The sequence below is a fragment of the Schistocerca nitens genome, chromosome 8 (genome assembly GCF_023898315.1).
Source record: "Schistocerca nitens isolate TAMUIC-IGC-003100 chromosome 8, iqSchNite1.1, whole genome shotgun sequence".
NCBI classification, from domain to species: domain Eukaryota; kingdom Metazoa; phylum Arthropoda; class Insecta; order Orthoptera; family Acrididae; genus Schistocerca; species Schistocerca nitens.
The window spans coordinates 41,002,088-41,016,005 of NC_064621.1; the positions used below are offsets into that span (position 1 = coordinate 41,002,088).

The following is a 13,918-nucleotide window of genomic DNA, read 5'->3' on the forward strand; positions in this document are numbered from 1 at the left end:
ATTTTTATAAGCTTTCCGTTTCTCCATCTTTCACTTTCCCTACCTGCTTATTTTTCTCTTTTTATTTCTCTTCTTCATCAATACTGCTTCCACATATATTATTCTCAAAATATGTTTATAGATTAAAAGTAAAGTTCTTCTCTGATGAGAGGGAGAACATTTAACCATACAACTAACCAATTAGAAGTGTGAGCTTACTCTGTGCTGCGATTTCACGTACTGTGTTGCACGTAAGCAGGCTTCCTGAGCGTGGACGACGAGGAGGCGCCGGGCAACGCCGCCATGAAGGACCAGGTGGCGGCCCTGCGCTGGGTGCGCGACCACGTGGCCGCCTTCGGCGGGGACCCCAGCGCCGTCACCATCTTCGGACAGAGCGCGGGCGGGGGCTCTGTGCATCTCCACATGCTGTCGCCCATGTCGGCCGGTAAGCACCCTGCACTCCGCACTGCATGCTTGTTAAGAGACGACGCTGCAGGCGGAAAGTCGTCCGCTGCATAAATTAAGGCAGTAAGCTAGGAAAGATTGACAGAATGTGCTGAGTGCGTTTCGGCAGTTGTTCGATCACGAGTGTAGCCTGCAAATCCTCACAAAAAACTGCCATTGTCACTACAAAAAAGGTACAAGAATGTTATTTCAAGCGCCGTTTACTCTGTACCATCGATACTTACAGGATGTATAGGGGCATCCATCCCATTTGCATTCAGATATATCAATGTCATTGAGTTATTGTGAGAATGTCTACGAGTGTGTTATTCACCGGGCTTCGAAAATATGCTTTGGAGGAGCCACTGTTCACCTTCTTCCCTTCCCTTTCCCTGACAATATCCTCCTCCCCATCTCACTCTTCATCTCGTTCTCCCCCTATCTATGTCCATCTGCTCCTTCCCCTCTCTATCAGTCTCGTCCTCCCCACCTTCCTCCATCACCGTTTTGTCATCCCCATCGCACTAGGAAGTTGGTGGTCCTTACCCCCACAGCATTTATTTCCAACTAGTGGGTATCATGTGTGCCAGGTTTTGTTAAAATCGATCCAGGAGTTTAGGAGTTGCTTTTTACGTGCAGCTTTACCCGGGTTCACAGCTTTCACATATATTTCAGCCATATTTAACGTACTTCACACATATTTGGCATATTTCACCAGTATCTCTAGCCAATTTCACCCTGCAGTTTCTTTTTCACACAACTCAATGTTCATGACGTCATCTCTCCTGAACCATGTGTCACACATTGACATATTTTTGCTGCTACGTTCAACGGTACACGTGAACAGTGATTGCAGAATCTGTTGCATATACAGTAACTAGTAAAGAAGTAATACATTAAAACATCACGCTTGATGAGGCAGTTTTACTGCACGAACAGCGAAAATATTGTAAGCGAGTAACCTTCCTCCATTGGTAATTTTGTGGGGGGCGTCAGTCAGGAAAAGTCTCAGGTTTGAAACTATGTCTGCGATGGAGTTTAGAACCGCGATGCACGGCGTTGTAATCACACGGTTTTTATTATGAGTGGCCGAGAAAAACATTCCAGTTGCAACGCCACTCAGAATCGGCACGAAAAGGCCGCAGGACCGCCATGAAAGCACCTTTTGCCCCTTGGGTGTTGATTCCCATACATTTCGCGGTCGGACACGACAGTCTGCAGTGCGACGAGCGACAGGAAGTAGTCCTTGGCAACCTTTAAGACTGCTGTAACACTCGGACGTTTCAATCCTTCATTAAGGACATTCCGCTCCGATAGCTGAGTGGTCAGCGCGGCGGTCTGTTACGCAAAAGGGCCTGGGTTCTATTCCCGGCTGGGTCGGAGATTTTCTCCGCTCAGGGACTGGGTGTTGTGATCATTTCATCATCATCAGTGGAAGGCAACGGGAAACCTTCACTGGAATCACTTCCCTAGACGCTTATGCGGTGGACCTCTCTGATGAGGCTTCCCCCATGACCAGACCTGCCGTGAGGCAGAACACATGGTAAGTTTATGGACATTGTCTGACACCTTTGGAGCGCAGCGCGGCCTCAGTTTGTCCTATGTGTACAGGTTGGAACCACTGGGCACCATTCAACACCACTCGACGGAATTTAAACGTGGTCCAAAAATGGTTCAAATGGCTCTGAGCACTATGGGACTCAACTGCTGGGGTTATTAGTCCCCTAGAACTTAGAACTAGTTAAACCTAACTAACCTAAGGACATCACAAACATCCATGCCCGAGGCAGGATTCGAACCTGCGACCGTAGCGGTCTTGCGGTTCCAGACTGCAGCGCCTTTAACCGCACGGCCACATCGGCCGGCAAACGTGGTCCAAAGCAGCAAAGGGTTCTTATGCTTTTTCAGCGATCCTATTTTGTTTCCTCCTGTCGCGTGATCACCGAGGGATGTGACGTCGAGACATGCGCGAATAAACGGCGAAGTGTCCCTCTAAGACACTCGCTGGCACCCGCCCACCTTTATCGAGAATTTTAAAAATTACATGTACAGACTGGACCTGTGGCAATGTCCTACGCCTAGGTTTCTTTCTGCTGTGCCCACTGTTGCGTCTCCCTATTTTCTGCCGTCGCACAATGCTAAACAGAGCGATTCTGAATTATGTAATGAACGCTTTTCCTAAGGCAAGATGGCTTTTCAGTCAAAAGATGATTTGATGCAGCTCTCGACGCTACTATATTCTGTGCAAGCCTCTTATTGTCTGCGTAAATAATGCAACCCACATCCATTGGAGCCTGCTGAATGTATTCGAGCCTTGTCTCATTCTACAATTTTTATCCTCCCTATTTGCCTCCAATAAAAAATTTCTGATTCCTTGATGCCAGGGACATTTCCCATTAACCTATCCCTTGTTTTAGTCAAGTTGTAATAAAAATTTCTTTTTACTCAGTTCTATTCAGTATACCTTCTCGTTAGTTATTTGATCTACTAATTTAATTTTGGACATTCTTCTGGAGTACTACGTTTCAAAAGCTTCTATTCTCTTCTTGTCTGAACAGTTTATCATTAGTGTTTCACTTCTGTACTACGCTGTATTGCAGACAAATACCGACGGAAGAGACTTGTTAACATTAAAATTTATATTCAATGTTAATAAATTTATCTTTTTCCGAAATTCTCTCCCTGCTACTGTCACTGTGGATTGTATATCCTCGCTACATTGGCGACCGTTAGTTATTTACTTTCCCAAATAGCAAAGCTCATGTAAAACCTTTAATGAGATTCTTGTAAATTATCACTGGTCTTTGTATCAGAGCTGTGACTTCATGGAGTACACGGTGTAGGAGTTTGCAACAATGAAAAATACCACCTAAAAGACGTCGTTTGCTTAACGACAATCCTTTGCATCTAGGTTTGCCACTAAAGAGCCAGGCACTGGAGATGCTGTAGAGAACTAGCGGGTTTTACGAGCAAAAGAAAGAATACCTAAGTATACATGGACAGCCATGAATTCCTTCCGATAGAGTTTTAGATCAAAAAGTAATCGAGGGTTATTGCAAAACTTGAAAGAGATTCATGTGAGCCGTAACGATTCCGATCCGTTTGGACCAAATAATGTATTCTAGAGACCTCTGGAAAGAAGGAAAAGCAGCCTCATCCTGTTACCGATGTGTCCCCAGCGGTGGGATCGACTATATCGTTATGTAGGTTAAGAGCCGTGCTAACACACACTGCAGCCATTCACCCTGATGGGTCCTCGTTTGCGAGCAACTGACGGAAAAAGAATTTCGAATTTTGTGTGGCAATCATTACTATTAAAAAAACTAATTTAAGTAGTTTGGTTGCGTGGTGTAATGAATAGGATTATAGCTTCCTGTGCAAGAGGGTGTGGGTTCAGATATTGTCAATTGCAGTAATCCTTTTTTAATTTTATATCTTTATGGAAATGACTTTGATCGTCGTGATTTAAATGTAATTTTTTTATTTCCATTCCTTTGTCACGTGATTTTAATCATAATATCAAATTCTTCATTTGCTCTCATTTTTCTTCCTATCTCTTATTTTCCACTTAAATCCTTGTTCATGCCTTTCTAATTAATTTTGTGTATTAATTGCGACTCAGCTTCTTTTGTTTTATCACCCTGTTTTTTCGTCCACATTATTGCGTTCATTATATCTATTTCTCATTTTGTTTTGAATTTAGTTATACTTGTAAACCCTTCTTTCGATTAAATCTTCGTCTGCGTTATATTGTTCCTAGTGCAATACGTATTTGGTTGTGTTTTTAATGTATCGGTTATGTTTCAAATTTTTGTATGACGATTACCATTCAAAAAAAGAAAACTGTACATCTGATAACGAAAAATACGTTTTTCACACCGCTGCTCAGTCAATATAAATATATTATTTGGTGTTTTGTTTTTTAACTGATTGATCGGCACTTTCAAATAATCAGATATTACAATACATAATTATATTGAATTAATATTTACAGAAATTCAGACTGGAAAAAAGAATGATATAAAGGAAAAATAAAACAAATAAAAATAGTTCATATGGTAATAAAATAATGTGACAAAGAAATAGAAATAAAAATTTACATTTAAATCAATTAACTGAATAAAAATAATGATCGAGGTCATTTCGATGAATTTTTTTTTTAATTTACTGTATCTGACAAGTATTTGAACCCAAAAAACTCTAACATGTGAAGTTATTGTCCTCTCCATTAAACCACATATCTAGACTGTTTAACTCACCTTCTTTTAATGTTATTAAGCATTATGCAAAATTCTGATTATTTTCGTCAACTATTAGAATGGCTGCAAGGTGTGGTACCTGTGATCTTTACCTACATCACCGCACAGAGAGTTTCAAAAAGTGGATCACACCACCAAGGACCTCTCTTTGTTAGATTTTCATTCTTTATTAACAATCGGGTAAAAAGCCATAATACAGTTAGCGACGGCAGCAGTAGTAAAGATTTTCTTTGTTTTTAAACAATCCTTTTTTAAAGAACGGGTGGTTTGGATTGGTAATATTTGCATTGCTTTGAAATATTGCGCTATTGTAGAAAATTGGGAAAGCGACCAGTGTTATTTTAATAACAACGCCAACTGAATCGAGCAACATACACACCTGTTAGCATGTGGGGTGGTCTATTAGATGGTGCCCTTGTACGTGGTATGTCGTCGTCGGGCATGAGTCGCATTACACAACGGCATCATTATTAACCCCTCGACAGTGCTGTTTGTTGTAGCGAAAAGCGCCCAGTGACGGCCTACTGTCGGCTGCTGCAGCGCTGCTCAGGCGGGGAGTTTTAGTATAGCTCATAGCATGGTATTGAACACAATCCAATATCGCACTCTTCACAATACACACGCGTTTCTCTTGTTATTTTTTCCCGTTGTCATCCAGTTGGCTGCAACACACTCGGCATTTTCGTGTCGGCGGTTTCTTGTTTTCAGTAGCTGGAATGTGTTTGGGAAAGTACCGGCCTACCAAACGTGTTGGGGCTGAAAGTCGGCAGGGGCGTCCAACCTTACTGTGCAGAGAGGACGAAACAACATGAGCACTGTATTTTTCCAGTACACTTTCGATTAGACGAATTTGAAAATCGATTCGTCCCTATTTTCCACCAAGTTTCTTATATATAAGGTAGGAATTGAGAGCTGTCACGCCCATGAAATGGCAAAACTGCTTCATATAATATTTTCGCAGGCGGTTTCTTGTGGCAGTATAATCTGTAATGTACTGGTCAGCCAAATCAACGCCACCCATTCTGTCATTGTATTTCAGTATAACTTCAGGCTTTGTTTTTACTGTTCTCCTCTTCTCAGTTTCTTTCAGTTCGTTACTATAGATACTGGATAGAGTGTACACACCTCCTTTATCTCGCCATCGCATCGCCATCAACTTTCCTCTATAAAAGGTCTTAACTTGACCCTTCTCGAGTTTTCCCTCCCTCAAAGCTGCTGGCATTTCTTTTCTGTTCACCATAAACGTTCCAATACAGTCAGTGCTTTTAGAACAAGAAGATCTAACAGCTGGCGACTTGAATAGAATTGGTCGGTAAAAACCGTATATACCTTTCCAAAATACCCTTCGAGTAACGACAAAACAACTTTCGACGCTACAGGCTATTCAGTACGTTGTGGCTCAAACACTGAGTCTTTTCCTGTGTAAATGATAAAGCGACACAAAGAGCCACTTTTTGCTTCGCACAGACAAAATGACTTAATTCCAACAGGAGCACGTTTCAATGGAAGCCGCCCTTTCCACAGTAGGAGGGATTCATCAATTGTAAATCCTTGTTCCGGAGTATAAACCTCTTCAATTTTTTTCATGTAAATGTTCTATGACAAGTTTCAGTTTGAACAGTTTGGAAGGAATTCCACAGTCTTGCGAATACAAAGTATTGTCATTGAAGAGAAAACTAGATCTACTTTGCCGCGCGGGATTAGCCGAGCGGTCAAGGCGCTCCAGTCATGGACTGTGCGGCTGGTCCTGGCGGAGGTTCGAGTCCTCCCTCGGGCATGGGTGTGTGTGTTTGTCCTTAGGATAATTTAGGTTAAGTAGTGTCTAAGCTTAGGGACTGATGACCTTAGGAGTTAAGTCCCATAAGATTTCACACACATTTGAACATTTTTTTTAGATCTACTTTCAGACATAATTTTTCGGAAAATTGGAGTTTCAGCAACTTGTTTTCTCGGATAATACATTTCGAATTCGATTTTTGCACAGTTCCTTGGAGAGATAGCAATGCAAACAACGAATAGAGCTCTCCATTATTTGTAGGTAGCCAGTTGTGCACACCAGATCGTTGTTTCATTTTGTCTGCGTATGAACTTTTAAATTGTTCGGCATTTTTTTTTTTTGTTTCACTTGATATAATTGTTAACAAGCTGTCACCAAGAAAGAAGGTAAAAATGTTTAATGGACCTAGAGGATCGTCGAAACTAATTTTTACTGCTGGTGTGCCTCTGAAAGGAGACTTACTCCTATGAGCACTATATTTAACTGACCAAGATGTTGGAGAACTAGCGTCGGCAGTCAGCACTTGTGAGACGTCCTCTTGCAGACTTGACGTTTCTGTATCGCTATCACTGAAATTGTTATCACTGCCATCTCCACCGCTCGAAAAACTGTCACTAGACCACTCATTATCGCTTTGGTTTAATAATAGTTCAATGTCTTCATTACGCAAAGATGAAGAAGATGAGCGCTTCGACATGTTTGCACTTGTAAAACTACTGTCTCACAGAATATATTGTTTCACTGAAAAGACCGCGAACGATCTCCGTTAAAAGAACTTTACACTGTGAAGAGCGACTCTAACGGCTGATATAGACGTCAAAATGAATTTCGTAGGCTGTCGACTGCACGCCCGAACGCCTTTCTTTGAGCACATACAAGAGCGCCAACGGGCGGCCGAACTGAATTCGAGGAGCACGCCCGGCAAGAGAGCACGGCTGCACGAACGCAGTTCGTCGAGCACGACAGTGCAGCAATGGCTCCCGAGCCCAGTTCGTCGAGCTCGGTCGAGGGGTTATTGAAGTACAACTCTCCATTTGCTTTAAAAGATTAAAAATGGAAAAGCCACAGCAAACACGTGATATAATATAAGGAGAAAACTTAAAACTTAACAGTTCGTTCGCAGTTAAAATAAAAATAGAAAGCAGCCAATCTACTGCCTGTGTCTGCAGAACACGCGTCTGCTTATGGTCCTTCAAAGCGGAAAAATTCGAGTTCTTCAACTTCAGTTGAAGCCGTGCCCAGTTCGTCGAGCTCGGTCGAGGGGTTATTGAAGTACAACTCTCCATTTGCTTTAAAAGATTAAAAATGGAAAAGCCACAGCAAACACGTGATATAATATAAGGAGAAAACTTAAAACTTAACAGTTCGTTCGCAGTTAAAATAAAAATAGAAAGCAGCCAATCTACTGCCTGTGTCTGCAGAACACGCGTCTGCTTATGGTCCTTCAAAGCGGAAAAATTCGAGTTCTTCAACTTCAGTTTTCGCCTTTTAACACTGAATATTCGTAATTTCCTAGTAGTAGTGTGATCCCCGATTACAACGTTATGCTTGAGCAGAGTTTCAAAAAATTAGAATCAATAGGAGAATATCGTGATTTTTTTTGTAGTAGTCAACCACTTACCACTTTTCAAGAAAAGCAGTGAACGATGGACGGATTAAGTTTTCTTTTATTTGCCTATTTAATTTAATAGTTTGATTCTATGTTTCTTAAAAGTGAGAAAGTCAAAGTGTTTCAGCTTCTGTTCGGTTTCCACGTTTATTATAGAAAATAGTAAGAATTAAAAACGGAAAATCATTTATTTCAGAAACCGGTTATTCTGAGTGGTTTTGACAGTCTAGTTAAACTGGCGTTGAAAAAAACCACATGTAACCAAGAACCGGTTGTTCTGCCGATAACCACCAACCCTTACCGTTCACCCATTCATCTGTGGTCCTACTGCATCACAGTTGCCTCGGAGGCGGATTTGGATAGCGCCATTTTGCCATGCCCGACGTATTTTGACCACGGCGGTATGCAAACAGTTTACAAACTTTTGGAAATGCTTCCACACTTGGCCCGAAAGCCAACGACCGTGCCCTTTTAGGCGTTACGTAAATTGCTCTGTTTCCGCATTGCAACAACGACTGCACAGTTTTTCGCATCCCCCAAACACGCTTCTGTACCGTCTGGTGCTGGCGCTGCCACTGCTGCCTGAGAGAGTTTGTTGCACGTTGACGCCGAACATTGGCGGTCGTCACGTTAATGTGAGTGTTGGACCACGTATCTGCGTTACTTCGTGGTTGTTCATGTGTTGTCACTGTGACTTTTGAGTATTCACTCAAAAACTAATTCTTATGTGCACTGATATTGTCCAACAGCTTACTTTTATGAGGTACAATGGAAAACCATTTAGGCTGTTGTAAGTGTAGAGGCTGCTGCTGCAGCATCGCTGTTACGTTCAAACCAACCTAACTTGACGTAACGTGAACTGTCGACGGCAGCGCAACGCCGGTGCAGGTACAGCAACCGTATTACCACAACCTGGCTGAAATGTGCATTCTTATAGGACAACTATCCAAGGATTTCCATCCAATAATATCCAAACAGCAGACTCTGTACACAATTTATTAAATTACCAATACTAAACTCCTTTAAATAACAAATTCATATAACTTACAAAACTTAACAAATGGTTACAGAGTGAGCGTTGAAAAACAATAACGGCAGCTTGCCACCATAAAATCAGGAACCTTTTACAATAGTGCTTTTAGAGTTTATCCAAAAGACAAAATCCAATAATAAGTTAACTTGGCATAACAATTTAAAATGATTTATACAAAAAACTTTAAGATAATGGCGCTTGGCACCATAAAATGAAAGAAGCGCAACACACAACCAATAAATATAATAACAAAATAATTTGATACAACCAAAGGGCGCTGGCAAATCCCAACGCAATCACAGACGAGCGAGCTCTCGACACTTCGGAGCCTTCCCACTAGAAACGGTCCCCGAAACAAACCGCTGAGAGCTCCCCGACATGCCTCCCACAACTGCCCATCACTTACGCACCTTGGTTATGTTCTGTAACACACAACGGATAATATCAACACAAGATAAAATTCAAAATACAGTATAACATCCCGACAGCACACAATAACCACAGCGCCGTTAATTCGGGCGCTCTTAAGTACCGGAAGCCAACACACAAATCTCAAACAATTCTCGCTTCCTAAAACGAAACAATAAAAGCCAAGCGCACATGAATAGTCACACCACAGCCTTATAAGTGCCTTAACGACACCAAACGCGACTATTCCACCAAGTTAATAATAACACAATAAAAAAATACAGAACATACCACTAAATGCTTTTACACAACCAACTGACGTGTTGCTCAGGTCCCAGAAGACCACATATACCAAACAGCAGTAATTCACAATGTACATACTGTACAAAACCGCCCTTCTTAGGCAGACTTTACCTAACACATCGACTGCCAAATGTACCATACATGAACGCGACTCCGGGCAGGACTCCAGTTGAGCAAATAAATTAGTACCAACAAATATCGTAACGAGCCACACACACAGCAAAAAGTTCCAACAACACCGTCCCATATCAGAAAAGTTCAGAAACCGCTGCTGGAGCTTCCATGGGAAAGTCTGAAGAGCCAACCGAGTCCACAACCTAACCTGGCAGACGACTCCAAAATTCAGCAACTAGTTGTCTCCGGGCCAGAATATCACAGGACCCCACCGGACCTCCACATCAGACAGGCAGAAAGAACAAGTACGCCGACTCCAATTGATCACCACCGCACGGCCAGCACAGCGGCGAGTCGCCTCCACCCCAGACCACTCTCCTCATATTGCGAGGCACAACAACCTTAGCGCTAGTCACTAGCAGGTCAGGCAGAGCGAACTTCACGTTCCGTCCAGTCCCCGGAAAACCAACTACCCTCTCGCTTTCCGCCGGCCACCGCAAACACACGCCAGCGACGTCATAGCAAATCGCCACCGGAGCGCCACCTGCACCAGGACAGCGAACTATAATCGATTACAGTGCGCGCTCTGAATAAGATCACAGGTTAGCGGCGCGCGCCATATCACTGACCTCTCCACAAATTTGGAAGAATCCCGTCACATTCTTGCAAGAAGGCGAGCAGTCTCGTGGTGTGTGTGTACAGGACTGTTCCACCGGGCCATCAGCGAGAGCGGCAACTCGGTGGCTGCGTGGGCGTTCCCCACCGAGGACCCGGCCGACCTGGCGCGCCGGCACGCCGCCCTCGTCGGCTGCGACGACTCCTCCAACTCCAGCTCCAGCTCGCAGCTGGTCGCCTGCCTCAGGACCGTCGATGCCACGCGCCTCGTCGACGCGACGGACCAACTGAAGGTGCGCACAGCCGCTTCCAGCAGCAGCCAAGCCGCAGCTATCGTCTTCTTGCTGGCACATAGCAGCTCTTTACAGGATCTGTGCCAGAAGTTTCGAGGTTTAATTTTTTGTAAAGGCATTTATTGATTCTTAATCTACAAAACGTTATACAGGTTCGAAGTACATTCCTTCCGCATCTACATATCGCTACCACCGCCTCACCCAGTTCGCAAAGACTTGTTGGCAGGCGTCGTCCGTTTCCTCCTTACGACAGTGAGTCCAAGTCTCTCTTACTTCCTCCAACGACTTTGTCCTCCGAAACAGAAAGAAATCCGGTGGTGTCAGATCAGGGCTGTCCGGCGCTGAGACAGCGTTGCCATACCGTTCCTGGCGAGAAACTTGCACGACTAGAGCAGTGTGGCGCGGTGGGTCGTGATGCGAAATTCAGCTGTTCGTGATGTCTTTCCTGACGCGTTTGCCCCTATCCCACAACCGAGGCAGGACTTGAATATAAGACTGACCATTAACTATTTGTCTCTGAGTCACAAATTCGCTGTGAACAAACCTCCACAGTAAAAAGAGACAATAAGCATTGCCAACTCTGGATTGGCGCATGTGGGTCTTCCTGATGCGTGGTGAATTTTTCCGTGTTGCACTCACTGCTTTATCTTTTTCACTCGGGATTGTACTCTGAAACCTAAGTCTCGTCGTCTGTCACTAGCCTGTCCAAAAAATTTCACGGTGTTGCAACAACTCGTTACACGTCCCTTGTCTTCATGGGTCAGCACATTTCGGATCATCTTTGTCCACTCTTTTCTCATCCTTAACTCGTCTCTCAAAATGCTGTAAACATTCGACTTCAGCAGACTAGAATCCCCTACTACTATTATTATGCTCTGGTATCGCTTCCTATTCTAAATTTTCCCCACTCTCTCCACATTTTGGTGCGTTTGAAACGTTGAAGGACACCAGAAGCGCCCGTTTTTGGCGATGTCTCGGCCCACCCGGAGCATCTTCCGCCACTCTTGAATTCATGGTTGGCAGTGGGTTACTCCCCTAAGGCTTTCGGGTCCCGACCACCGTCTCAGAGCCAGATTTTTTTTAGTTTAATGCAAAATTTTATAGCGGTTCACTGCTCGATTTATCACTGCAATTCGAATCTCCAAGCGTTATCATAACACACTACGACTGAGGCGCGATCTTCACTCTTGTCAATGCCGAGAGGCGGCGTAGCCAAGTCGCATTCGTTAGGCAAGACCTGTCACCTCCGAAAACTGCATCCCTGTAGCCCTTCTCGTTCACATGAGAATTTTATTCTCGAAATTTTTGGGACAGATCCTGTATTTCCTTCCGAAATCCGAATTTGCGTTCCATCTCTGAAAACTTCATCATCGATGGGACACCAGTTCTTTTATACCCACGTATCTATCTCATATTTTTCTAATGTCATGTTCCGACCTTCGATTAGCTGGTTGTCTCAGTATTTTCTCAGTTCTTGGAATCCAAGAAAGAATTTTCTTTGTCTGTTTATTGTCCATTCCCATTTATCACCATTTCACTTCAATTGCTGTCATAATTATGTCGTCAACTTCAGTCTGTCTGTGACGCTACAACTCAAGTCAGCCTCACCGTGTGCGAAGACGCCTACATGAGAGCTCACACGAGGCCACTTCACACACACACAGACCCCTATGTAGATGCCTGAAACTTCCCGGCAGATTAAAACTGTGTGCCTTACCGAGACTCGAACTCGGGACCCTTGCCTTTTGCGGGCAAGAAGACATTATCTGCTTTCTACGTCTCCACAGGTAGAACTTAGCCACTGCCCTTCTCAGCAGACTTCTTTCAGGAGTGCTAGTTCTGCAAGGTTCGCAGGAGAGCTTCTGTGAAGTTTGGAAGGTAGGAGGCGAGGTACTGGCAGAAGTAAAGCTGTGAGGACGGGTTGTGAGTTGTGCTTGGTTGGCTCAGTTGGTAGAGCACCTGCCTGCGAAATGCATAGGTCCCGAGTTCGAGTCTCGGTCCGGCACAGAGTTTTAATCTGCCAGGAAGTTTCATATCAGCGCACACTCCACTGCAGAGTGAAAATCTCATTTTGCATGTAGATGCTTCTTTGGCAGAAATTTTATTTCTGTATCTGGGTAACTTATATGCAGATTAATGCTTCTGAGATAGATTGAAGAGAGAAGTGGCAATGACAGAAGGACAGGTACTGGAGATCAGTACCCCAGAATTTCATGAGAGAAATTGCGGTTTTCCTCAAAATGGCGACAACCGTTAGAATCCGCTAAAAATGTAAAGGATTTCCTCTTCTTCAGAAACGAACCTTGACATGGAACATGGCCGCCCTCGTGTCAGTTGGCGCGAAAGCAGGATGGGGTACTTCTGAGCTTCGAAGGCATTATCTGCTTTCTACGTCCCCACAGGTAGGACTTATCCACCGCCCTTCTCAGCAGACTTTTCTCTTTGAGGTCGGAGACCTACTGAGGAGCAGTCAGTCCAAAGCCATAGGACTCCGAGGCACGGCAACTTTAGCCCACTTTCTCTTCGGACAGCACCGGTTGCAGTTAAATTATGAGCTCAAAAGACACCAAAGAAAACCACAACAGGCTCTTAACAATTGCAGCCTGAAAACTCGTTACAGTTTTCATATTCATCCCTTTGCACAGGAATGCGTAATAACGCCTGCGATAGGGCGACTGGTTTAACCTGGGAAAAGAAACTATTTTGCATCGGTGCATTGTTACAGCCTGCTGATTACTACGAAAGAAGAACAGAGTTCCAGGGTACAAAGAAACAGAATAGAGAAAAAGAAATACGGTACTAACCTAACTATAGCTGATGTTGAAAGTGACCACCATTCATCTCTTGGCACTTCTGGGCCCTGGTCAGCAATTTTCTGAAGGCCGATCGAAGCTGGCCTGCTGGAATTGCTGCGGTTCTGCTGCGGTTCTTGAAGACTATGACGGCTATTGCGGTACAAGCTACACTTGAAGGCTCTCCACACAAAGTAATCGCACACTGACAGCTCAGGTGACCTGGGTGGCCAGCTATGGCCGCGCGACCAGAGTGAACTCTCCTAACAGCTCTGCCTGGCGCGGATATTGT

At 44.0% G+C, this 13,918-nt stretch overlaps 1 protein-coding gene across 2 annotated transcripts in view; it reads left to right on the forward strand.

Moving 5' to 3' along the window:
- The window catches only part of LOC126198667 (juvenile hormone esterase-like), a 178,754-nt gene that overhangs the window by 100,647 nt on the left and 64,189 nt on the right, over positions 1-13,918 (forward strand). For both annotated transcript variants that reach the window (XM_049935153.1, XM_049935152.1), the window contains exons 5-6: positions 239-424; positions 10,629-10,834. In XM_049935153.1, the coding sequence (XP_049791110.1) occupies positions 239-424; positions 10,629-10,834 (392 nt within the window). The remainder of the gene's footprint in view (positions 1-238; positions 425-10,628; positions 10,835-13,918) is intronic.